This window comes from Ischnura elegans, chromosome 9, assembly GCF_921293095.1.
Source record: "Ischnura elegans chromosome 9, ioIscEleg1.1, whole genome shotgun sequence".
Taxonomy (NCBI): Eukaryota; Metazoa; Arthropoda; class Insecta; order Odonata; family Coenagrionidae; genus Ischnura; species Ischnura elegans.
In genome coordinates this window covers 50,792,141-50,819,781 of record NC_060254.1, presented here as the reverse complement: position 1 = coordinate 50,819,781, position 27,641 = coordinate 50,792,141, and the positions used below count along the sequence as shown (strand labels likewise).

Sequence of the window (27,641 nt, the reverse complement as noted above, 5' to 3'; positions counted from 1 at the left end):
CCAATTTACAGTCACTTTCAAAAGTTTTGTGGCGCCACTTCTGCTTCTCGAGGAAATTTAGTTTCCCTTACTACCTATGCTGTCATTGGCTACGAATAGCAAATATTTCGTTTGCAAGTAAAGATACATACACTCCGAGGGAGAGATGCCTTCTAAATATATTCTGTTTCGATTCATGTTGGATATAATGATTATTTCGTGTGCATTCACTGCGTATTTTCCCCGGTTATCACTGTTGGCTTGTATTTTACGTCTTATAAACCTAACCTCATAAGTGGTTGCGGTGGCCTAGTGGAGTAAACGTGTAGCCGAGACGATAATGATTGTTAGATTGAGACCCCGTCGCGGTACACTTTATTCGTAACTTTTTTTTTAGCTCGTTCACTTGTATTGAATTTTTGAATGTTTCAAATCATTTAAAATTCGCGGTGGAATACTTCCGCATGCGCATGTGACGGCCAATAAAAACCGCAATAATAAAATTCGATGATTCTCTTGTTTGGTAAGAAGCGCTAATCCTTACGCTCAATGCAAGCCCCTGTATTTACTAGTAACCCTTATCCCCCTCCCTTCGTGCCTCTGAAGCACCCGCCATCTCCACCTCGCCAGCCTCGATTGCAAAACGTTGTTTGTCCAGAGCAACAGCGCAGCCCTCCTTCCCTGACGCGTATGGTTTAGGAAGAAAATTAATTAAATCGTATTCCTTATTCCCACGGCAAGAGGTGGGGGTTTATGGATTCGCTATGGAAATGTCGCCACAACCCTCCCTTTCACCAATATCCCTCGCCCCACTCATTGCTGCCGAAACCGTGAACACCCCATCCCCCTCACCTCTTCCAGCATCTTGAGTTATATAGCCCGTATACATCTCTTCCTACGTTTCATTCGCCTCTCATTTCCTTCTTCGTGAATCCATCCTCCCCACCGCGATGGCAATATATCTCAAAGGGAAAAATGAGCCTCGGGGAGAATAAATAAGGATTTTCCCGTCACCCTCTATTCGCCTTGCTCCACACCCCTGTCCAACGGAACCTTTTCCAGCTTCATCCACCTTTCGCAACCCAAGCGCATTCGGCAAGTGAAAGAAAGGCAGAAAATTAAACAAGAAATAAATCACGGTGAAGTACAGAAGTGTTTTTAGTGAGAAATATCATCTGCGACATAATGAAGTATCGGTTAAAAATAGGGAGCTTGAATGTACCGATCATGCTCTGAGTAAACGAGAGAAAATAATCGAATACTTAACAATATGAAACATGAAGGTGATAAATATGGCACATGGGTAGGAGCAGATATCGTAACGGAGGATTCTCCGGAAGGTCATTAATGTGTAGCCACTGCGCATTTAAATGGGCATCCAGAAGCCACTGAAGGATATATTCTACCAAAATTCAAGGAGATGTGAGCTCTAACTATGGCTGTAAATGTGATCTGTCAATTTCAAAACATTTCATAGCTCTAATTGCCTCACGATTATCAGTATTATACAGAAAATATTGACAGTAAATGGATCGATATATCAACCTCACATTGTCAACGCGCTGGAGGCATTTAAACCGATTAAAATGCGCCGATAGTGCCAACGAAAACCTAGCTTCAACGAGATGGACTAATGTAATTCATTTGCTTGTACTTTATATTCAGACAGAAAATATCTCGTTTTTTAGTTTTTTTTTAAGTCTGCCAAAATGTTATTAATGTGTGTGTCGCATACAACATTAACTAATTAAAGAGTAAGGGCTAATTATAGTAAAATCTGACTGATTGGAATTTTCTAAAATTGTATATCCTAGAAGTTGCGCATCTCGTTCTAAGTATGTACTCACGTTCAACTGCGGCGCCACATTGGGGGAAAAAGAAAGGAAGGAATAAATGGAGAAGAAAAAAAAACACAAAAAAGTATTTCAGGTTAGGCTACGTATTTACCTGTAAATGTTTAATTAAAAGTAAACCTACCTCTTTTGATACGTGAAATGTTGATAAAAATTTCAATCATTTATTTAATTATTGCTTTCTCTCACTAGATAATTCACTTGCAATACAGTACGGTCTCCTTCAATGAAAAAGATTACAGAAATGTGACTAAAAGACCGAATTAGGGGTAACATGTCTCGCTGGAATAGGTGTCATAAAGTATGGGAATTGCCTCCCATTCAGAGGAGGGCAAAACAGACCGAAGAAAAGGAATATTATAAATTGAAAGTGGTGATGAGAGAGAAAGAAAAGAGAGTACAAAAACACGACATTAAAGGAAAAAATTCGCAAGTGAAAAGGAGGGATAAACAAAGGTGATAAGGGCAGAACACAGAGAAAGATAAGGTGAGAAGCCGATTACGGATTTTATATGATGCGAGCACTCAAGTTACCGATGACTTAAGGAAGTTCTCCTAGCCTTTCACCTTCCAACTTAAGGGAAGAAATATGTGTGTATAGGGTGGAAATACGGAGAGATGTTGAAAAGATCTAAAGAGAGAAAGCAGGAAAGGATGATTGGAATTATGGTACGGTTGTATGAGCAGGAAAGTGGCGGGGCAAATGTTTGAGGGCCAAGGAAAAAACAGAGTGGAATGAGACGCTCCAAACCCGGAAAACTTCTTGCTTCTTACCGGGAAAGTCCTTCTTATGATGGGTCGACTGGAGAATCCAGTGGCCTGAGTCTTGAAATGTTCGTTACCCAACATAAATCAACGTTTTCGTTATCATCAATAACTTCGTTGGCGTCATAGCAAAGTTCGGCATCAACGAATCGCGGGAGCAAGTCCATAATTTTCCTGTTAATAACTCACCGAATAATCTTCGTTTTGTTATTCCTACTAGTTCAATTGCAGCGAGTTGTGGCTTTAAACCAATCCAAAACAAATGACTGCTCTTATGCAATCACTCATGGCTGCCTTTATTTCAATAGGAACGCATGATCTTCATGAAGAATGCATGTAAGGCCCTAGCTCTTCCACGAAACCCCACTTTGCCTCTTGATTAAGGCGAAACGTTTGAATAAAATAATCTTCGGAAAGATCGTATTGATTTTGCCGGTCCCTGATACACCTCTCTCTTCTATAAAAATGCCTTTCCTATTTCTTTAGCTACAAAAGTTTTCAAGACTCGCGCGTTTGGGCTAAGGAACAATTTATTACGAATGAGGTCATCATAATGACGGTTTTCATTTGTTGAGGCGTAACGAAAGATTCAAGACTCAGGCTACAGGTGAGATAGAGGAAAATGTCGGAAAAAGGCGGGGCAAGAAGAATGGTTTGCTGGATTTGGCACGTGGTCGTGTCCCACACAGCGGACGCAGATAAAGCATGAAGGTCCAAGCATCATGAACTCAAGTGGATCAACATTGCATCAATTTCCACTCAAATTATCTCCAAATTTTACGTCAAACGCATAGGAAGAAATTACTGCCACGAAACAGAACTAATATTTTCAGTGGCGTAGCCAGGAATTTCGTTCGGAGGTCCAAAACCAGGGGGAAATTAAAAAAAAAATAAGGTACCAAGTAGAGGGTTTTAAACTAATTTTAATACTTTTCATAACCAAAAACCTTCATTTTATAAGAAAAATTTTGCTAATTCATGATTTTTCAATATTTTGTTTTCTTTTAAGATGGAAAATAATTGCGTTTTTATATTTCGGGGGGAGGGGGTCCAGACCCCCTAACTCCGGACAATTATGGGATGGAATTGAGTTCTCTCTATACAATACCCTTAGCAGAAATTTTTCACAAGGGAACACGGTATCAGGTCAAGTCCAATGCTGTTAAAAAATAAAATGCATCGGAGGTCGCGACAGAGAGAACTAGTCAAAATCCTACGGCGCAAACAAAAGCACGTTTTTTCATAATTTCGAGCGACGCTATTTTCCACGATTCGTAACAAGCTATGTGCAGCACTCTATATTTCCACTCCATACAGTACAATGGCAGTGAAAGTATGATTTCGCCTCGTTCAATTAGTGCGCGCAAGAGAAAACACGAGAATTCCACCTACAGTAAACATTTTACACTTTCATTGTGTAAAAAAAAAGCGATATTCACTTCTGTGCGCCGCACTGGCTTCAAATAAATCACTAGTTCAAGCCCAGTATGATCACAAGAGACCTTACAAATAAATGAATTTCAATAAGTGGAGGGGTTGGTCGATTTGATATTTCACTCGGCGTCCAACTCACCCTCCTCCGTGAAGAGATAAACTCCGCCTTAGCAAAGCTCTCGCGGCTCAAGAAGATGCATTGCCTCGAAACTGAGATACGGCACGCGCTTCCCTCCAATTCACGTTACGCACGTCACCTGAAGTTTTCGTACGCACTGCAAGGGTAAATTTTAACCATGGATGGCAATTTAAACTAAACTAAAGACAAAACCAGTAAACTCTGGGTCGAAACGAAATCGGAGTCAAAACTACTTCGAGTCGAAACTAAACTATTACTCTGGGACGAAACGAAACGCAGATTATGTTTCACACCGGAGGGACCACGTGCTTCACCTTCGAACAGTTTAGTTTCGACCCACACACCGAGTACGAAGTATGTTTGAATGAAGTAGAGGTTCGGCCTATCGCCATTAAATTCATTGGGCACTCATATTTTGACCATAACCAGAAGATGCTGAATGCAAACTGGCCATTCGATTTTTAAGCTCAATGTTTTAACTTCTCCACACGTATGTCAAACGTAATGGGTCGAAACTATTCCCTCTTTTCCCCCTCCACTCAACTTCTGGGATCGAAACTTACTTATGAGCAGCGGAGTTTCGATCAATTTAATTTCATTCCTGGGAGTAAAGTTTCATCTCGAGTCGAAACTAAACTCCTCGGTGATTTTAATTTCGTGCAGGAACGAAAATAAACCTAGGCCTCGTATTTCCGTTTCGTTCCGGGTCGAAACAAAACATTTTAGTTTCGTTTCACTTGCCATCCCTGAATTTAATCCGACTCACTTCCATTGAGAGCAAAGCCAGGATATTATTCATACACGGCTACGATTTTAACTTGGGGAGAACTTTTAGACGAGGTCGTCAAGGGCAGGAGAAAACGAACAGCGTCATGCTGGACGATGGACTTCTCACGCATAGCTATCACGCTGCAGAATCACAGATATTTGTGAGCTGTAGCTCAATTCGCGTTTACAGAGCCTAAAAGCGTTCAACCATGAACAAAACAGGTTGTGTTCTTGAGTTCAGCATTCTTTCGGGCTGCATCCGCGTCCGTTGTCGAAGAACCACAACAGTTTCGCCAGCTCTCCTGCCAGCGTCCTCAGGTGAAGGATGAAGTGAAGCTTTTAGTCCTCTCTTATATAGGCAATTTTTGGCGCCAATTCGGTGGATTTCTTTCGACCAATCAGGGAACGTCCTCGTATTTGCGTCGAATATACCTTTTCCACGCGCTGTGCAAAGGATAGCCATCCTCCCTGTTAAAGTTCGCTGGTCTTTTGACTATCTCAATGGCCTCTCTTATTATTCTCGGGAAGTACTTGTCTTCTCTCGCAATTATTTTGGCGTCGTCAAATAAAATTGAATGTCCGGATTCACTCCAGGCGTGCTCCGCGATGGCAGAGGCTTTGAACTGTTTGTTTGCCTCTGCCATCGCGGAGCACGCCTGGAGTGAATCCGGACATTCAATTTTATTTGACGACGCCAAAATAATTGCGAGAGAAGACAAGTACTTCCCGAGAATAATAAGAGAGGCCATTGAGATAGTCAAAAGACCAGCGAACTTTAACAGGGAGGATGGCTATCCTTTGCACAGCGCGTGGAAAAGGTATATTCGACGCAAATACGAGGACGTTCCCTGATTGGTCGAAAGAAATCCACCGAATTGGCGCCAAAAATTGCCTATATAAGAGAGGACTAAAAGCTTCACTTCATCCTTCACCTGAGGACGCTGGCAGGAGAGCTGGCGAAACTGTTGTGGTTCTTCGACAACGGACGCGGATGCAGCCCGAAAGAATGCTGAACTCAAGTAATCACCGCGGAAACCTGCGTACGAACAGGTTGTGTTCTGATGGGTTAGGTGCCACGGAAAGTACGGTGTGAACACAAAAATCATTTGTTTGCCAACAGTTATAAAAGAAAAGACTCAATGAAGTAAACCTTAACCACCTAGTCAACTAAGATACTGACATGGATAACCTGATTATATATATATATTAACTTATGCCTTACTTTATTTAGGTAAATTGTTCCTAAATTTGTTTAACAGCAGGCTGTCCACGGAATCAGGTTTCTTCATACCAATGATTTGATTTCGACACCACCCTTATCCTAGGATTGACCTCGTCCAGAAATTATGAAGTCTTATGTTCAAAGGACATAATATCAAACTGGTTATCGAGGAACTATTCGCTTCACTACTAACATATTACCAACTACACCATTGAAAATTTATGTGCCGCGTTTGTGACGAGGCACTAAGGAAAATCGCGCAGCACTCACGTACTAAGTGATTGGAGAGCCCAATGGCCTCGGGAATTAGCCAATGAAGCCTAAAAGGGACAAATCGAAGTAATTAATATTCATCAATGTGAAGTGACAGTTTTTAGTTAAAGATTCTCATTCGCTGAGTTATTTAAGTCGTACTGAGTGAAGTGTCACTTCCAGCAGCGGCTTAGCCACGGAGGGGAGGGGTTTCCGGGTTAAAACCCCACCCTTGACCCTTTAAAAAAGGCGTCAAAAACGAGTAAGATGGCCTCAACATACCTCGACCCCTCGGAAGGGCCCCAAAATCTCCCGTAAACCACCCATTTCAAAATCCTGGCTACGCCACTGATTTCCAGAGCATTTATATATTATTGAACGCCAACGTTTTTCATTTTCAATGTTACCATTCCCGATAGAGCCATTCGAAGAACGAGACTCCAATTCTTACACTGGACAAGGGCAACCGTTTACTTAACGCAGCAAATTCTTAATCATAATCATACACAAGCTGGCACCGTTGGGCATTTTAGACAAGATTGGAATATAAAACGTATCTGCCATTCAAATGAATGCCAGCACACAAAGAATGAAAACTATCGAGTATGTTATTTAAAGTTACGTCATTACAGCTTGTCAAAATAGTCATCGAATCGTCGCAGCTCATTGAAATACAAGTTCAAAAGAAACAAGAAGTTATCCACGGTGAAAAGGAACACGTTTAGTGGAGCAGCGAGGAGATAAAGTTTCCCGAAATAAATGACGGAGCGCAAGGGGGGATGACTGGTGAAACTTTGTATCCCTGAGGTACACCTATTCCTCTTCGAGTTTTCCCTTTATTCTTTTCCATTGGAGACAGAATTCCGCTCTTCATTGGTTCTGAGATGTTTGGATTTAATCTCTTCCGCCATCAACTTAACGCGAAGAGATTCTGGGCGAAATACAGAAATAAAAAGGGTCGAGAACAAGGTTTCTTAATCGCTGGAGGAAAAAAATTAAGGTGATGGTTAAGTCTACGGAGATAATATTATATGAATATTTTAATGGACCTCGTTGAAACAATCGAATTCGAGTAAAGTCAGGCGCAAAAGTCTGTAAATAAATGTTTCTTTTTAATGAACATATAATTCCCATTTCTAGTTGTAGGCATTTGCAGGCTGCATTTCAGAGTACCAAATTTCCCTTTTTAATCAAATAGTCGACGAAAATCGACATACCTCGTTGGACCCATGTCCTCTTTCAGCCGAATATACAACCAGCTAGTATACCTCTATTATAAAGTTTAGCTTTCAAAATAGCTCAAACTCTATTTGCGCTGATGTGGGTGAATAATTCGCTTGGATATTAGCTTATTTCCACCGGTATGCAGAGATGTTATTGCGGACCGATGATTGATAAAAATCAGAATTCGTTACAGTTCCGGATTTTCTGTTTACCAGCAAAGTCCATTGACGACTGAAAGAGTAGCAGGTTTAGGGCTGAATAAGAGATGAAGGTGGTTATAAGGAGTTTATCACAGCTACAGTGAATTCTCTGACAGTACGGTCGTTCGCCAAATTATCCCTAAAATGAGAAATACTTCTTTGAATGTATTCCGATAGCGATGGCGATGAATGCAGAAAAGGAGAAGGGATAGCGCCAGCAAGCAAAAACAAACCCAAAGACAGGCTTCACGTGACCTTCACATTTCCATTGGAATTGAGAAGAATATATCATTAGCAAATGTGATGTGAACGAAAGGTTAGAGGATGTTTAACGACCAGAGGGAGGGAAGCAGTTAGGTCTGTGGAAAAAGAATTATTATCGAAAGAAATTAAAAAGGAGTTGCCTGAGGAGGATAGCTGTAGTGAAGGATACTAACAAGGAGTTTTACGAGGAGGGGAGAAGTTGTTGCAGGAGTGGAGGATAGGTTTAAGGGGATGATGGGAAATCAGGGAAAGATACCCTGGAAACTAGGCAACGGCGTAAACATGTTTTACTTCGTGGGTTGAACAAATTGACTTGCTGCGAAATAAATGTGCAGCATCAATTCTGTCCAGTAAAATTGACAATTTAAGCTTGTTTAAGGATGTTAAGCAGTTTTAGGATGAGTAAAAGTGGAGCATGAATTATACAGCCGGTTCTCAGGAATGGAGAGACAAGGCCTAAATGCGGGTATGAGGTGGAAGCATTTAAATCTATTGAATTCAAGAGACGAATTTGATTTTTTTAAACAAAATCGTTAGGAATAAAACTCATACGTTGATTTAAAAGTTGGCAAAGCAAGCGGTAATGAAGATTAAACCGTTAAAACTTTAATGCATACCTTAAGTGAAACACTATTGAGGATAATATCTCGAAACTTGCAGGGAAATTCGCTATCTCTCCCAATAAATTTAGAAAGGGAATACCTACGTTACGTGCGTACGGCATCTCTAACAGCTTTAAAACTACGCTGATCCAGGAGTAAGGCATTAGGCGTAAGGTATTGCGCTCGGAGCGAAGGTTTGAAACAGCAGCCACGCGAGAATATCGGGTAATCGACTTGAGCAGCCAACTTCACAAGGTTTATCTGGAACTAGATTAAAACCCAATAGAGAGAGCTGGAGGGTGGTCAGGAAAGCGTGGACATCCTTTCAGCCTCCACACGCTTCCTCCATTGTCTATTCCAATCGCAATCCCGCCAATCAGACTTCGAGGACGAAGACCCTGCAAAAGGTAACAGAAATAGGCACAGCAGTGCGCCACCTACTGCCCTTATAGGCAAGTGCTGCCTTAGCAACACGGGCTTTGAACGTTAACAGGATTTCACTTCTATCCACTTTGGATGAAGCAGTTGGTTAAAATATCTACCCAGACCAATGACGTCGCGCTGTAAATATTTATCATGAGGAGACCATACCGGACGTTTCTTTCTTCGGATTGCGAGACTCATGGGACGTGCAAAGCAAATTTACCCTTAAACAAAGTGAAAGAAAATATTTACGTGTTTGCCAATGATTCAAATTAAACTGTTCAATTTACTATTTAAAGCTTAAGTGTTTCAGTACTTCTGATGACTGAGAAATGTTGTCCACAATTGTATTCTTTTTTACCTTAAAGCAGTCTTTCAGTTAGTAAAAATGCACCAAAATTTCTACAGAAAAAAACGCTATGCAACCCTGACGATAGCATCTTAGATTGAAAGATCACTCACCCACCAGATATTTAGGTACACGGGAAAGTCGGCACCAATGTATTATATTCCAATGCCCTCATACCTCGCTTGAGGTATTGGGGGTATCGGAACAGGATGACAGTGGTGCAAAACTACCTCCTCATTTGTGTTGAGGCCAACACTTTCCCCAAGCAACTCATTTATTGCTTGCATCAAGAGGACTGCATAAAGGAGGCCCAATTCCATCACATAGAAGGCTGTTTTCTGTTGCACCTTGGGTCGCATTTTAATCTGCTTTCAAAAATGTCCAGGACTAGGTGATGAGTACAATTCGATCGAATTTTTTTTCAGTACAATGCTTGTAATTGCGGGCAATAGAGTTGAAAAGTTGAGAATAGACAGAATATGATTGAACTCATCATCATGAATATAAATTTCGTTCAAAACCCCTGATTGTACTTTATTTCCCCCTGAAACTCGGATCAATTTGGCCTTCAGCGACGCGGTGGCGACTCTTGTAAACCAATTAAAATGCGCAGTGGGTTTCAACACATTCAGAGGCCGACTTGAGGATCCCCTTTTGTAATATTCGTGGCTTACATAATCAATGAGAAGGGGCAAAATCAAGTGAATCGCAAAGGGCGCCCACTTGTCAGCGCCGCCGCCACGCAGGCTCTTGTTAAACCCACCGCCTGCAACTCAGTATCACTCCAGAGAGAGAATAAGAGCACGGATATCACGTGCCACGCGGTCCTAAGTGCATACCATGATAGCAGATGTCACTCTCGGCGCAATGAATACTCTCGCACCAGGGTACTGCATAGGGTAGGCCCCATTCAATCCCACCAAAGGCTGATTTCTGTTGCCACTTTGGTCGCATTTTAATCGGCTTTCAAAAGTGTCCGCGGCGCGGTGATGAGTGCAATGCGATACTTTTTCACAATATTTTGCATTATTATCTTTGTAATTACGAGGGATAGCATTGAAGAGCTAAAAATTTTTATAAGACACATCATCATCCATGCAAGTTTCGGTTGAAGCCCCCTAATTATACTTAATTTTCCCGTGAAACCCAGATCAATTTCTCCGTTAGCGAAGCGAGGGGCGACTTTTATAAATTATTTTGCGACCATTTAAATGCGTGGTGGTTGACAGCACATGCGGAGGTGGAGTTGAGGATCCTCTATCGCAGTATTCGTGCTCTCGCATAAAGAATTGGAAAATCGATTATCTAACACCGATTTTAGATTCAACAGAGGTTGACTTTAATTTTTTCATAAAACTGATCAATATGGATTTTAGCCGATCGACTTTCGATTTTTGCCTGCTACAGCATTTGCATTTTACCGCCTCACTTTGCATCATTTGATTTATCTACAAGAGTATTCATCGGTTGGGTATAATTAGATTAAATCTTTTATCGATTAGGAGTTGAAACTAGAGAATTTATTTGCTGATAACAGTGATACCGAAACATAGCAAATACTTGAAATGCTTTGGATCAAGAGTGAAGGGGATTGTTTGGAATTCAGTGAGTGTGACATTGTGATGTGAAAAATACCTGTATACCGCACAGGCCAAGAATCGATTTTCGTAAGAAGAAGGATGAACATACAACCTTAGTAATAGCTGCTTCTTACGCGGGAGGTACGACAGAGTTTTTGGGAAAGCTTTATTTCTAACCACCTTCTTTACAATTTATGTAAAACACGAAGTGTAAAGGAAAGGTGTCTGCAGGTAAGAAATGTAAGGAATTCGTACCTCACTGAGCAAAAGGCTATTTAGGAGGTATCACATGTAGCTGAAGAGCGAAAATATATCAAATGTTTTTGACCTTTGCAAAGTAGATAATGGGGATAATAATTTTTGAGAATTTTTAAGGGTGAGAGTAAGGTCAAAATTTTGAAAAGGAATCTAAGATTTGACAGCGTTCACAGAAGAAACGAGTCCAATAAAAAAAAACTTTCACAGTTATTGCATATATTCCCTTCATTTGGAGCATCTAGATGCTGAGGCTGTTACAATATGAGCGAAGTAATCACAGTGAAAAAATGAAAAAGTTAAAATGTTACTAAATAGACGATACTTAAGAATGTCAATTCCTTGATCTGACTATGAATACGCGTTTCATGCGTGAGAATGTGTTATGTTCGGTGACACTGAAACACAGGAAATAAGTACTTTTTCACAAAAAATCACCGCAAGTACGTGGTAAATGAAAATTCCGTATACATGTGCCTAGAAATTTTAGTATGAGATAAAAATAATAAACATTATAAATTCGAATTTCAGATATAATTCTGACAATCGTTTATCGGCACACTCCATTACGATTGTACATGAAATTCCAGCAGAATCATGTTTCGCCGAAAGTGCAGGTGCTAGGTACTTTATTTTGGCATTGAATATCACGAGAGATTTTTATGTCGTTTCTGTTGAAGCATGCCGGAAAAGCTTTTGCTGGAGGGTGAAGTGGATTTACAAAAAATATGAGCATACTATTCTCTTTTTTCTTTCCCGATGGCTTCCATTGGCGTCTGTATTAGCTAAATTCTTATTCAGTCCAAAGAGCTAGATCTGCTGAGAAACACTAAGAATACAATATTCAATAAAAATCGGCCTCTGAAAATATGGCCTCTAAAATATGGCCTCTGAAAATAACTTTGATTACTCATTCCGTTTTCTAATTTCAACAAGTTCTCAGGGATGCGATGATGAAGTAGCTCCTCGAGCCTGCAAAAATACTATGGTCAAACTTTTAACACACAGCTGCAAGCTGACAACATCACCTCAATAAGTAAGTTACCATAAATATTGGCAAAACATAACTAAAATTGGCATCATTTACAGCATATAATGCAATAATAATTTCAACATATTTTTAAATACATAATAAATATCTGACCAAAGTTGTTCACCAGCATTAAGTGATTAGCTGAAAACAAGATAAGTGTGCTCATTACGAACACTGTCGAGACTTCAAAAACGAGGCTGTTTTCAATAAATATAAAATATACTTAAAATAATAACACCAATTTCAATGCTTATAACTAGAGATGTGCGAATAGTACCCGCGAATACTCGAATACCTCGAATACTAGAAAGTATTCGATATTCGAGATCTCGAATAGTTATGCCAAAGATACCGTCTCGAATACCTCGAATACTTTGAATTTCGAATACTTTGAATACATACACTGTCGCTCGCACGTCTTTGGTAGTTGACTCAGAAACATTAAGAGAACTCTAGTCGTTTAGTGCATGCAGCGCCGTTTTAGGCAAGCTGACGAAATACATGAAATTCGCGGGTTCGAGCGGTGAAAAAAGTTCGACGTGGGGAACCGAAATTGATCGGGTGAAAAAAAATCCGAAAATCCCAGGTGTCCCCCATCAGGAGAGCCTCAATGCCGTGGGATAGCAACATTGGTGCATTTCCCACGATCCGCTATCCCCCTCCATTCAGCATTCACCCCACCCAATCTGACGATTTCCTCTTCTCCGAAATCAAACAAAAGGTCCCAGCTCGCGCAGGGATCGTATTACGAAGACCTTAGCTTCGAAAAAATATCAAGTTACCGGAAAATAATAGAATCGCGTTTTACCCTTCACTCTTTCTCCCCCACTGACCATTTTCCCGCATCTACTCAGGGCCGTGGGATAGTGACATTGGCGCATTTCCCACGATCTGCAATCCCCCTCCATTCAGCGTTCGCCCCACCCCCTCCGACGATTTCCTCTTCTCCAAAATCAAACAAGAGGTCCCAGCTCGCGCAGAGATAGTATTACGAAGTCCTTAGCTTCGAAAAAATATCAAATTACACGAGAACAATAAAAACGTGTCTCACGCCCTCCCCCCTCAACTCACCCACTGACCTTTTTCTGGCGACCTGCTTCGAAGTTCCCCATTTCTGGAAGTCAACTGCTGCATGAGTCATCTACTAGCCCAAAAGTTGTCTAACAATGACTTTCGGCAATTGATATTACACTTTTATTGGATTGAAATATTAGTAATGTACGCGTAATTTAAAAAAGAATAAACGACCAAACACGACATATTTCTGAGTTTATTTAAGCATTTTACGCTGGAAAATAAATGCCGGAAAGACAAAGAAATACGACGGAGGCTTAGCATTTTGGCGTAATGCTCAAATAGGGGGTTTCCTATTATTTTTTTATTGCCTAAATCGAAAGATTATTACTCCTGGAGTACGTATTTAACGCTTTTAGATTTTTAAATGACGATATCTATTTTTCGCGATTAAATGAAAAGTGAAAATTTTCAAGCGCGCGAAAACGCGACGGGTAAGTATGAATGCCGGGAAAAACTCTGCGTGACGTTGTTCTGCTTCCCGTTGCCGCGAGTGAGGTGATCTTGGGGCGAGGTTCTGAGCGCTGATACGACGCAGGATGCTAGCAGGTAGCTGAGTACCATGCTAGCTGGTAGCGGTTGGCTTAAATAAGGATTATTAATACCTCATCAAACGAAGGAAACTTTCCGACCTTAGGCAGTGTTAATAGGTGATTATTAAGACCATGTTTCCCTGAGCTCTGTGCCTCATGCATTCATTGCTAATCTCAGACGGTGTAAAACTCCTATCTACTCATATAGAAACAAGGTCACTGTGACGTCACGTGGAGTGGCATCGCATGGGCGCCAATCTGGCCTTTTTCAAATGAGGATAAAATTGACCATTGCCATTCGTATAAACCGGTATTTCTAAAACCAAATAATTTGTATATTATTAATACACTAATGGTGGGTACCGAATCACAATCAATGCCTTTCGTTTCCTTTAGTGAAGGAAACTACCCTATTGTTTACATAAAATTAAAATATTCCATCAATCTGCTAAATTCCTGTTTGAATCCTTTAAAGGAAATCACAATTACTCGCCAAAATCTTGGGTTTCCTGCTGCATAGGCGACCTAGTCAAACATTCCTGCATTCATCGTTTAGTATTCGAGGTATTCGAAATTCGAGATATTCGAATATTCGAGCAATGATTTGATATTCGAATTCGAGAAATCTGCTATTCGACCCATCCCTACTTATAACACCTATAATGGCGTTCAGAGGTCTTTATAAATAAAATTCAGAAGAAATTTTTAAGTAACTGTGGTTCTCCATAAATTTGTCTTAATAAGCATTTGATAAGCCATTCTAACATTGCGAAGCTTATCTAATTAAAACAATTGCTTTCATGACGAATGGGAAATAATTTAATTCTCTATACTTATCCAGCCCAAAAGTCTTCTTTTTGTACCTGGGATGTGTTAAAATCATTGCAAGAATAAATGCTCTGTAATCTAATGAACAACCTACCAAATATTTACTCTCCCACGCATTTCAATCACGTTGATTTAACTCCATTGCTTCTGTCCCAAAGAGCTAAAATTGGTAGCCGAGAATGGTAGCGTTGACGATTAGCTAACAAGAGGATAAATGAAGAAAGGCAGATAGGTATAGCAGATATATAGTTATAGGGAAGTAGATGAGGATGGATAGGTGATGCATTGGGATAAGAGGATGGCGATCGATAATGATTTGCTTTCAGTGTCCGACCAGGATCGGAAGGGTGAAAGGACCACAAAAGTGGACGGGGTGAAGGAGATATGGGTGAGTGAGGGTTAGCGGAATCGGTACAGCAACGCAAATTCCAAGCTTCTGCCTTTTTATTTCCTTTGGTTCAAGGTCAGAACATTTTAAAATTTTACAAATATTTTACTGTATATGCCAATAGTTTCATTGATTTGAGGCAAACTCGGGTACGTCCATACAATAGCGCAGGTGGTATACCGCCAGTGGGTGAAACTAGTCAAAAGATAAAACAAAATATAATCGGCAGAGCTCACGCATAGAAATGTCTCACCATGAGCATGAGAAGGTTAACCCAGGGAAATGAAGATTACTTTATTCATTTAATATATCTGCACCCTTTCTAATAAAAGCTTTTCTATAAAATCTGTATTAAAATAAATATATCCATATTATTAAGCTTTGGATAACATAAAATGTTTTTCATATCAAGCAAAATCTTCGCCTTTTTACAATATTTAGCATACCATACATAAATTTAAGGCCAAAAAGTCTATCTTTTCACTGCTTTCAACCCAAAGTGATGCACTCAAAGATTCATAAAATATTGTTTTCTGATTCATTTTACGTGATATGGATGGAAATTATTTTTTACGCGGTAAGGTATAGACTTGAATTCGAAAATAAGAAAAAAATCTTGACCTGAAGAACTATATGCTTGCAACAAGATAGCGGGGGTAAGTTCAGATACAAAAAAAGTAAAATTGCATCCATTATTTATAATTGGAAAAGCTATCATTTTATAGGCGCCATAACTGAATATGTAAAACCATCACATTTAAACGAAATTTCAATTATTATTAGTATTTTTTCAACGCCAATTACAGATATTCCTGAGCTGACGTTGAGGGTTCAGGGCCCAAATAACATCGTTTATCGTTTATAAAATCAGCAGCGTGATTTGAACGATTTTGCCCCGTTGCAGAGTATGCAAAGTAAGCATTGAAATGAGCACATATGGCTTTTGGATATGCATGTCTTTCGCTTCATCACAAATTCAACGTCAAAATGGCTTATAATCATGACCCAGCTAAACTTTGTAGCAGTTGCCTAAACAGCGGGTCTCATTAAATGTTAGCCATGAACAGATAGAGACTGGTAATTGAATACGTACGGTTACGCGTAGGAGTTACTTGCTTCCGACACAGGCAGCTATGGAAAGAAATTAACAGTTCAAGTTGTAAACAATGCAACGGTTGAGTCAATCAAAATTACATTTTCCTTCCATAAGATTTTTCAGTCAAACTTTACTCAATTTCTTTTGTTGAGTTCATAGGGAATTCAGGACTTGTCACCAAATAATGATTAATAATTATCCTTCGTATCGTAAACTTTACTTATCTTTCTTCATCGTACAGCGAGTTATCCACAATCGAACGTTAAGTTGACTTATTAAAGACAGTTATAAAAACTCAAAAATGGCGTGTTATAGAAAAATGTATGAAAGTATTGTGTAATGAAAAATACACTGTACTGGTTACTGCCTTCCATGTCTGCATGAGTCGGTAGCAGTTAACTCCTGGAGTGTAGGTATTAAATGCTTGATATGACAGGGAAAAGATGGTAGAATACCTTAATGTGAGCTGGAAAAACAAAGGTACCGAGCATTTTTCTCGGTAAATCCCCGACTTAATACGTGAAACAGAGCAAGATGCCTGTATTAAAAGGAAAAGCTAATGCAGATTCTGGATTTTCAATTGGAGAGCAATGCGATAAAAACTTTTTCCTGATGCATTACGCAGAAATAAAATGCCGTGACTCTTTTTAATTTTAGACCAATGTCCATTCTCAATTAACACTGTTCCTTTACCTCCTCCTTATTCTGATCTAAGTCAGCTTTGGCACATACACCACTTAAGAGCTACACGTTTAAACAAAAAAATGACATTTATAACTATTAAAATTTATGCACTCACGACGAACCAAAGTGAAGAATCACATTCAAATATTTATCAATATTAGTATTAATATAGACGATAATTGACCATTTATAACGTATAATTAATGTACCAGCAAAATATTCCAAAACTAAACTCTCTTCATCCTTCCTTTTTAAAACACTATGTTACCGATACCCCATCAAAAGCTCTGTGTAACCACTTTCTCTTCCCTGTACCAAAAGCTAGTTAACCGTAACGAGTTATTTATTTTTATACGAGTTACGCCGTATTATTTGGAAGAAAATAATCAATATCGATGAACTGGACGGAGTATGAAAAGTTCACGCTAGGCCCGTTTGCCCCTCTTCGCAGTCTGAATGCAGGGAGAAGTGCCCACCGACAGTATCTCCAGCAAAGAGCAGCATCGGTGGCGCAGAGCGGGCAAGGTGTGCAAGGGAGATGAAAGGATATAGCGTGGAGGGGAGGGCTACAGAGGAGGGCGGAGGGGAAGGGTAGGCGGTGGGACTGGCAGAAGGGGGAGAACGCCGATACAAGTGGGTGGGGGTGGTGTAGGGTTCGGGACGGCAAAAAATGCTCGGGTACACAAATTCGGTGGGCTTTATTGGTGGGATGGACGGGAGGAGGTTTGGGGGATGGCGCTCGCTTCAACGACTGAATAAAGAATATTCTTCGCCGCAGCGGAAGGGACTGACACCCCTACCTTTAGCCTCTCCTTCCCCTGTGGAAGCAACGAGGGACAAAAGGGGTGGCTGCCACCAGGCCGACACTTTTGCAACGTTGACAAAACCCCTTGATCTAATAAAAAGCCATGGAATAGTGGATTTTCATTCGGAATAAACCGTATCACTAACGACTGTTGAACAACAGGGACTGAATGTGATTTTACTAAAATTATTTACAGTAAAATACTTTTTTGTTTATAAAAATTACGATTTCCTTTAAAGCATTTACCCTGTTATCAGATCAAACAAGTTTTATTACATAATATTCCCATTCAGGTGTCCCATGGGTAGTTGTTACCTATCCTGGGCATGGATGCTTACTAGGGTGGGCCGAAAAACGTCAAATTCGTCCGATCAAAAACGTGTATTTCTTAAAAGTTGTATACTAGCAATAGAATAAATGCAGTAAAATATTAGGTCTATCGGATAATATCTTTAGACTGCGCTAACGCCATATAGTTTTATATTTTTCTGAAAAAAAAATGCAATTTTAATATTTAAAAAAATATTTCATATTATGTCATACGAAAAAATATGCATTTTAAAAGATTCTTTTTATGTCCAGTATCAATAATATTAAATAATAGATCTACGATTCACAAATTTTAGATAGCGCAATTGGGGTAAAAAAAAATGGTGATTCTCGTAAAAATTTAAAAATTTTAAAAATCATTTCTACGGTCCGAGATTAGTCGAAATTATTCATAAAATTACATTTTTGTAAATGTATGTTATAACTTAATATAATAGCATAAAATTAATGCATCTTGAAATTTCAATGTTTTTCACAAAAATATAAAACTTTATGGTGTTATCGCAGTGTAAAGATATTATCAGGTAGGCATTGTATTTTATGCCATTTATACGGCTAGTACACAACTTGCAAGGCATACATATTTTTGATCGAACGAATTCCACTCTTTTCGGCCCGCCCTAATATTTAAGCTGTTCATAGCTAATTTTGGAATCCCTGATGCAAAGGCTGTCATGTGCTGATTACGGGGAATTTGTAAAAAATAAAGAAGTATAACTTGGGGTGAGACATTGAATGTATTGAGTGAATTCCATTTGCTCTCCAACCGGGTTTGCCTCACCGCGACGCACCGTGAACTCTAAAAATATGAGAAGGAGAGAGAGGACCTTAGCAAAGCATAAGACCCAGGTAGTGACGTCACCATAAGTGGGGCCCTGGATACTAATTACAAGATTTTATCACTCGCTTTTAGAGTTTTGACTGCGTTGTAAACCGTTGCACAAATCATCGGTTAACATCTAGTGCTTCTTATTTTGGCTCACCTCTTGTTGAGTTCTAAGGCTTCGCACAAAAGATATCAATCTGTATACATTTCAAGAGGCGCTTATATTGAAATTTTACTCGGTTGGATCCAAAACGTGTAAAAAAACATCTATATAATAATGATACAGCATCAGGGTGATAAATTAATATTTTTCACCTTTTATGATACCATTATGTGTTCATGAGCATAAATATGGAGCACTATTTCACATGCACATTCACTATATCAATAGTATTTACATCCTTGGGACCTTAGAAGCTTTTATATCTTCCTATCCAAGAAGAAAATGGCCACAATACTAAAAAAAAGGATTACTGATTGCACGAAAGTTTAAAACTCTTGAGTATATAGCAATACATACCAAGGTGTCAATCCAAAAAAATGATGAATAAATAATGTTTGAAATGCAGATACCGAAAACAGTCGAAGAGATCAAAGAGATTCAGGAAAAAAATACCACACGACAAAACGTAAATAATCAATGAATTGAAGCTCTGGTTCTCTATTCTCACAAATTTTCAAAAAGCCAACTTCAAATTTTAAGTGATAACTCAGCGGGCAATTCAAAATATTTACCATACATCCACTTACAAGGTTTTAAATTCAAGCAGAAATGTCTTCCGATGCATTCATAACACAAGTATAATTATATGTATAATGTGTGCCATTGTATTTGAACTTCTAACGTATACCTAGAAGGAGAGCATTCATATTCGTATAATATTTGCAACAATGTTTCTTGTAGTTTGAATGGTAGTAGATGACAAGTAGTTGAAATAGCGAAAAATGAATAGAATACCTTACCGTGCTGAACAACTCAAAGTTGTCACGTTAACCAAGTTTTCTCGCATTTCCTGCCATGAATCTCCACTGCAATCAGCTTAATATTAGTCTATACCGATATGAAATTATATTTTTCACGAAGTGGACTCTAGCGTAATACTAACGGAAAGATTAAATGAATTATATCGCTATCATCATGGTACAATTTAAATGCAGAAAAATGATTCTTTACAATGTCGCGAAAATATTAGCAATAAAGAGGAAAAAATAATGCCTTGTGCAATTAATGCATGTTCTGAAATTACATTGCCAGTTCAAACTAAAGTGTCTTATTTCACGCAAAAACTACATTACGCCAACACCAATAAGTATTAATACTCGTATGCTCATTGTCACGTGGCGGGTTAGCGTAAGTTTTAGACAACCCGGAACAGCTGTACGTCGTCTACGTGTTCATCCTATACGAAAGTGTAGAGCACAACTCTAACACAATAGTCTTTATGAGGCCACATTTTTTTTATTTCAATTACCCCCGAAAACAGCACAATGTGGCCTTTAAATCGGGATTTTCAACAATCATCAACAGACGATCACACACGCCCATGTCCTGGAAGGGGCAACCTATCCAGGCGGGACTCGAGCCCGCGACCTTCGGTATGGTAGGCGAAGACTTATTCCCCCCTGCCACCGAGGGCGACGAATTTTAACAAATTCTACCAAATCTTTTTTTTTTAATATATACAGCTTGAAAAATACTTAATAAACATATATTACACATGCCTAACCTACATCTATTGAATTATGTTGTCCAAAAGACGTTGCTTCCCAGTCGGTGCTTGGTTCGAATAACAAAAGCTGCCACTCGTACGCCACTTCTTTGGTAAAAACCAGAAGCATAAAATCAAAATACCCTTCCACCAACTCTTGCCCTCACTTCACTTGGGCGCGTGCCGGAATGAATAGACTGGAAGATCGGGAGTGAAGAGAAGCTAACAGGTGAATCTGTAGCAGGGAAAAGAGGGGTAGCGATGAAAGAGATAGTAAGAGGCTTAGATCTGGATTATCAAGCGAGCCCTTACAAAAATGAATCAAATGAAAAAGTATCCAGATTTTAGCCCATCGGTAGAAATAGGCTTACATCTGGATAGGTATTACTGTATTCACAGAAGGTAATAGGCTCAGGAAAATTGTTTTGATGATCAAAAGCGATTTTTTGCATACCAATGGATAATTTACTCATGACTGCAGGAATAAATTTTACCTTAGAAAGTATGAAAGTTTATTCCACAAAAAAAAACATAATTTTACCTTTATGTGATCTTGTTTGCTGCATCAAATAATAAAATTAATATCCTTTATCCTATAAAGACTATTTAATATTGTGCACCAGAATTTTCCTCGTGATTCTCGCAGTTATTGTGAACGAAAAATGTCAATATCCTCACTATACAATTCTGTAACCTCCCCGGCTCCAAGCTAAGCGTGCCCCATGAATACCTCGAGGTGTTTGACGACGTCCATCATACTCCCAGCGCAAACTCCGCTCGAAACATACCCGAGTCGTCTTTCCACGAGCGATATACCCTGTTAACAGCACTCAAGCATAGTTGTTCAACAATATGGGTTTCTCCATTCCTGTAGGCAGCAACTTCTATTCGAAGAAAGGAGTTCAACAACCTTATATCATCAACTGCAACCACGAATGTACTGAATTGCTTCTTATAAAATATATTTTTAATAAGTCTTATAATTTTCCTGGACCAATATTTGTTCTACACTTTGATGACCACAATTCTCTTGTTTACGAATAGCCTTTCCTGTAATTTACTTCATTTTTTAAATATTAAAAATGAAGACGAATTCACACTGTACATGGTTGGTGTCTTAAGAGAAATCTTTGGATCATTCTAGTCAAAGGATGGTGAATTTGTGATCTTCACAAATCATCAAAGCGGAGGTAATATGGCAATAAACAACTTGTTTTAAGACCCCAAAATTCAGATTTAAGATTCTAACGGAGAGCTCAAATAATTACGTTCATACATCACAATAAAGTTATATGGAAAATGGTAATAATACCATTAATAAATTATGGAAATAATCTACGTGAGGTTAAATGCCATAAGCAAACGCCCGCCATCTACAACGGAAGTGGAACTCAGGGCGAGCCCACGAGAACAAACTCCTGGGCCCAGACTTATAAATAAGAGACTTTTACTCCGCCAGGGAGATGAAGGGAAGGGGTAAGGAAGGCCGCACCGCCACGTTAAGGAGCTCACTGTCGCCTCCGTGGTAATGAGCGGAAGGGAAATATTGAGAATCCCGATTGTCATTAGCGCGATGCGGGCTACGACTACTGAATCCGAATTAACGTTCCTAAAGAAATGAAAGACCATTCTAAGAGAAGAATGATGCAAAGATTTCTCTTTTGATATCAAACATACACATTGTGGATTCGGATTCATTTCTCCAAAGAATAATAATGTCATTTAGCAGGTGATAGGGAAATCTTATCGTCAACAAAAAAATGCGATCATCTAAATCTGCAAAATCATCTTCCAGATTGAGAGTAAAAGTGAGCGTAGGTGAAATGATAATCTATAACTGATATGTGACATATGGAGTGGGTGGGATTAGGGATGGCACTCGGAAATTAAGAAATGAAATGAGTTCAGAGTAGTTGGTGATTGAGTTGAGGATATTAAAGATTAATTTAAGGTCACTTTTAAGGCCTAGAAAAGCAAGATTGTGGATGGAGAGAGAAGAGAGAATGCTGTTACAAGGGCATATTACGCAGGTGAGGAACTCTATATTTTACTACTCTTGAGAAGGATTTGGTAAGAGATTTAAAGGCAGCGAGATTTCACGGAGCTGATATCGCCTAAATAGGAGAGCAATAGGTTATCACAAGGAGGACAATAATTGAAAAATAACAACAAAGAGACTGTGGATATTTAATTTCCAAGTATCGTTATAGCAGGCCTAAAAGAGACATGGGTTTAGGTTTGAATGTTTGTATGTGCTCGGAGAAATTGAGTTTAGAATCAATTAGTACGCCAAGATCCTTCACAGACGACTCGAAGTTCGGGGGTTTATTCATTCTACGTATTCATTTTAAATAAGAAGTTTCTACCGATGATTGCATGTAGTAAGGTAATAGATCACAACCAAACACCGCGTGGTATCAAGGAAGCAATGGGAGCCTAATAAGTCTACTGCCTTGCATTTACACCACAGGATAAAGCCAGGATAGTCGAAATGGGTGACGACAAAAAACTGAACTATTCGTCCTAAGGCCGTACAAATGGACTCGTAAGAACTTGGAAATTATTGGGGTGTGATATCACCGTGTGACCTTATCCTAGCTATCCTGGATATCCTTGCTATGCCGGTGAGCCTTGGCTCACTCCAACCAGCTTTCAATAGCACATGAAAAATAGCACACATGGAAGGTGATTTTTGTGAAAAATAGGAACTTGAATCCAAAATTTTTACATAGTACTAAAGCATTTCTTCAGTAAAAATCCAATGCACTAATAAAATGACAGTTGCTGTTTATATTCAATGTTTTCCTTCTTTTAAATTGATAATTTTACATTTTGAATTTTTTTGTGCTACCATTCTCGTGAATTTCTTTAATACTTTTTCCCTATTTCAAATGAAATTGCAGTGCAAATTGAAACAATGCATTATTTTATTCTTAATTTTTCTCTTTTTTCATAAAGCAATGCTTTTTTGCACACCCAGCAATGAGATCGGAGGGCACTAACATCGTAGGACATAATAAAATCATAAACTTCGAAATTCAACCACATTCGTACAAAAAGCGCCACCACACCATAAGAAGAAATTCATGAGGATACCCGAAAATAATTGATCTAGTGACACTAAGAAGTTACTGAAATTATAATTACTGCACAATTTACTTGTTCCTCGGTATTACGCATATCTGATGCTAGTTTCATATATTACAAATGCGGTGCCAGGCAACTGTTATTGTAAAATATTTATGCAGAAGATGTGTAATGGTAGCAACATACCCTTTTCGTCTAGTGATGTTGATATCATTTTGAAGAACTTTGAGAATATAAGAATTTTCACAATTTACCCAAAATAAAAGCGATATTAAAGCGAATGCAACTGCATGGTCAAGGACAACTTAGTTACTTCATTGACATCCAATTCAACTTTCCTTGCACCACCTCGTAGAGTATAAGATAACCGCTGAACCTACGGCCTTCGAGAGACTATTTGATTCTTTGAAAATCCTAATAAAATTATTTATCCGGAATCAACTATTTGCACGTAAGTCTCAATAATGGTACGATAAAGTTCCAAAATGTTCGCCTTGCATGTTAATTTTTAGTAAAAAATAGTGAGAGGCCTATACTCCAAGAAATAATTCATGAATGCATAAAGAGTGATGTGATAGTGAAGGTGGTGACTAATTCTATAAAAAAAACCTGTTCAACATACTTTACACCAAAAAATACCTGAATTTATTCAGATAGCTAAATATTAGAGCAAAGCCGTTTGCTAAGGACGAAAAGAACTTCGATAAAGTTGAAATCACGTTGAGAACATAAAGACTACCAACGACCGGTCAATAAAAAAATAACCAACTAGGGCAATATGACCCGGGTAAGAGCGACGCGACGTTGGGAATTAATGGGCGAACATAGCCCTTGAAATTGCATATCTGGTGTGAAGAGCTTACACGGAGCGAGTATTGCCAGGAGCCGTCAAAATAAGCTGAGTCGGCTGACAAGCACAAGGCGATAAGATCCGCTCTTCCAGCAGAGGCCGACTGAATCCTCTCCGAGGAAATCCATTCTTCGAGGTGGAGGACACAAAAACCGCTTCCCTTGACTCACGACGGGTGAGCCACCTCTCGACTACTCCCCAGCCTGTTTCACCCCGATCCACACGAAACGTATTTCCCAGGGAGAGAGAAGTTTACTGCAGCACATATGCCCGAGGTTCCACTCTCAAATGACAGCCAAGATGACTGAAAAGAAATGGCATTCTGCAAAATTGATTGGAATCCATTGAAGTATTTACTTTAACATTATGAATACCCACCCTCGATAGATACTCAAATTGGTTCATGGGTTCATAACAGCTCGAAAGAATACATGAACAGATGCTGAAGAGTTAAAAGCAACAACCATGCAGAAACTTTCTCGTGAATTCATTTTCGCACTTCGTATTTACTCTGAACATCAGGCATTCACGCAACTAATCGAAAAACAATGAATTATTACAAATAGTTCTTCAGTCGCATTTTGATCCTATGGACGGAGCACCGCGACGTTCGAATGTGCCTATGTGCCAAATAAGTGATATTGATTCAGGATTCTGGTCATGAAGGATTCGCCAAGGTACTTGAAAAATTAATAATTATTTTATCTATATAATACGTCGTATGATGTTTTAACATACAGACCTCTTTTCTAATTATCTCTCAATAGAAGTCACATTTTCATAAAGCCACAAAGATCACATCAGGTACGCCGATTTACAAAAAATATTGGGGGGGCCCAAACCGGGGATCTCTCTACGGGAAATTTTATAAGTAGTGAGTTTTAAGTTTTTTAAGCATTTTAGAAGAGTCCAATGATAAACATTAGAACCCTTATAATTCGAATCTCGATATCTAGACACTCCGGGGAAAATCGACAAGCCTGACACATTTTTTCCTCACACCCATTAGGAAATTTTGAGGGGGCTCGGGCCCCCTCAATCCCCATGGAGTCGGCGCCACTGATCTACACTGCAGACACATGGCCAAAGCAGAAGAGCGCGGGTCCGAATATAAATAAGAAATTGAGGCACTCACCTTGGCAGAAGAGTGAAATGAGGTGCAGCGTGGCGAGAAGGGTCCGGCCGTCGCGACGCCCCCCATGCACAAGACGCCTCCGGCCGCCGCCAACCGACATGACCATCCGACGCTCCTAACTGCGTCCGGGGGAGCTTCTATTCCTATTGCACACAACGACGAAAACGAAGGAATGCACACGGGAGCATTGCCCAAGATCACATTCTCGGATTTCCAATGGAGAATACCATCATTAAGAATGGAAAATAAAAGGCTGGATTCAGGGGATATCACCAAATACACGTATGAGGCACGAGGAAGAATATGGGGTTTCGCATACTGTTCACAGTGAGGAAAGACGTGCACAAAATTTTGATAGGGGTGATTGTTGCCTGAAGCTCAAAGAGTCCCTCATAAAATCTTAGTTTCTCAGACTCAACTTCGATTTGTTTGACAAGAAAAAAACGAAGCCTGAGGGAATGAAACAAGTCTAGGAGGTTTGAAAACGTAGGTTCATAGTAATCTGCGGAAAAGAATATCCCTCGTGGGTTGATATTTGGAGAATGTATTCTTTTTTCTTGAAAATGGGACGATTTTTAATGCCTCCAATATTTATTTCCCAGCTTCCTAAAAGGATATGGTGTCGATTCCATATTTCTTCAGCACTTTCACTCAAACGTGAGAGAGTTTTCCGACCATTATCGAGGAGAAATCTCTCCAGGGTTTGTTTCCTTTGCACTCCTTACGTGGCAGGACGCCAAGTCTCGCAGCAAAATGTAAACGAAGGACTGTGATCCAAGGTCTCCACTCAACCTACCTTCTTGTTACTGCATTTTTAGATCATCTACCTGAAAACATTTCACAGAACTCAGTCGAGGTAATTTCACTGGCGAGAATATTTGAAAATGCAACAATAATCCAACGATCCTAATATGAGGTATTTCTGATAAGAGAGAACAATGTGTCCCACTTTCTTCTATCGTCGATATATTTACCTCGGTCGCTCGAGTTTAAGTACCGGAAGGTGTCACGCAAACAAAATACAGGGATCTACAATGATAACTTGAAAATGTGGTACGCAAAAGAAAAACTATTTTATGGGGAATTTATCAATCACTCACGAAACACTGACGACACTATAGGAACACATCACTTTCACCATCCGTTCGAGCATCCAAAATGAGTCCCAAGTATGCTGGAGAAGTAAATTATTCCTGTATAACAGTCATGAGGGAGCGTAAATGAGTGCAGTCTAATTATTAAAAATAAATCGATACAATCCCATTCTTATTAAATCCACTTCTCAAATATTCGCGGTTGTTTCTTCACCTTGTCGCTGTGAAACCAAACAATTTCTTCGATAACAACTGATGTCCCTGCGATGACTGCGAAACGATACACTGCCACCCCTTTTCCGCTCATATCCATCTCGGTGCGGAACGCTTATCCATTGTAAGCGCCGGCGTCGCAAATTCCGTATCCAGTTCCGAAGGCGTCTGAACTCACGACGACCGCAAGCGAAGGCGAGGAGCGTGTTTCGCGTCTTCACCGTCAAATGTCCTCGTCCTTTTCCTGCATCGGCGCCCTACTCTGAGCTGTTCGTCCGACGTACTGACTGAAATTGGGACTTCGCTTGTGAACCTCTCTTACCCCTCCAACACCTTCCCCTCCGCTCCCCCTCCCCTACACCCACCTTGCGACGAAACATTCGCACGCCACCGTCGATCCCCCCCTCCTACCTTCCCCCCCTTTCAATTCCACGAACACAAACAGTCTGCAAAGCAAGGGGGTGGCGAATGGGCCTGCCAGAAAATACTTCCTCGCGCCGCTTTTTACTATTCGTACCCAGCGCATCTGTGACTTCTCGAGACGGGTCGAGAGGGTCACATCGCATACCTATTCTATTCGTTCTAGCAGCAAAGTTTTTTGTTCAGTGGATTGCTAACTTGCTATCAAAAAGTAATAATTATATAAT

At 39.6% G+C, this 27,641-nt stretch overlaps 1 protein-coding gene across 1 annotated transcript in view; it reads right to left on the bottom strand.

The window, feature by feature from the left end:
- LOC124165665 (lachesin-like) overlaps nt 1-27,262 on the bottom strand; it is a 327,508-nt gene extending 300,246 nt beyond the window's left edge. The window contains exon 1 of the mRNA XM_046543146.1: nt 25,688-27,262. Within this exon, the coding sequence (XP_046399102.1) occupies nt 25,688-25,793 (106 nt within the window). The 5' untranslated portion in view covers nt 25,794-27,262. The remainder of the gene's footprint in view (nt 1-25,687) is intronic.
- Nucleotides 27,263-27,641: the final 379 nt, after the last annotated feature.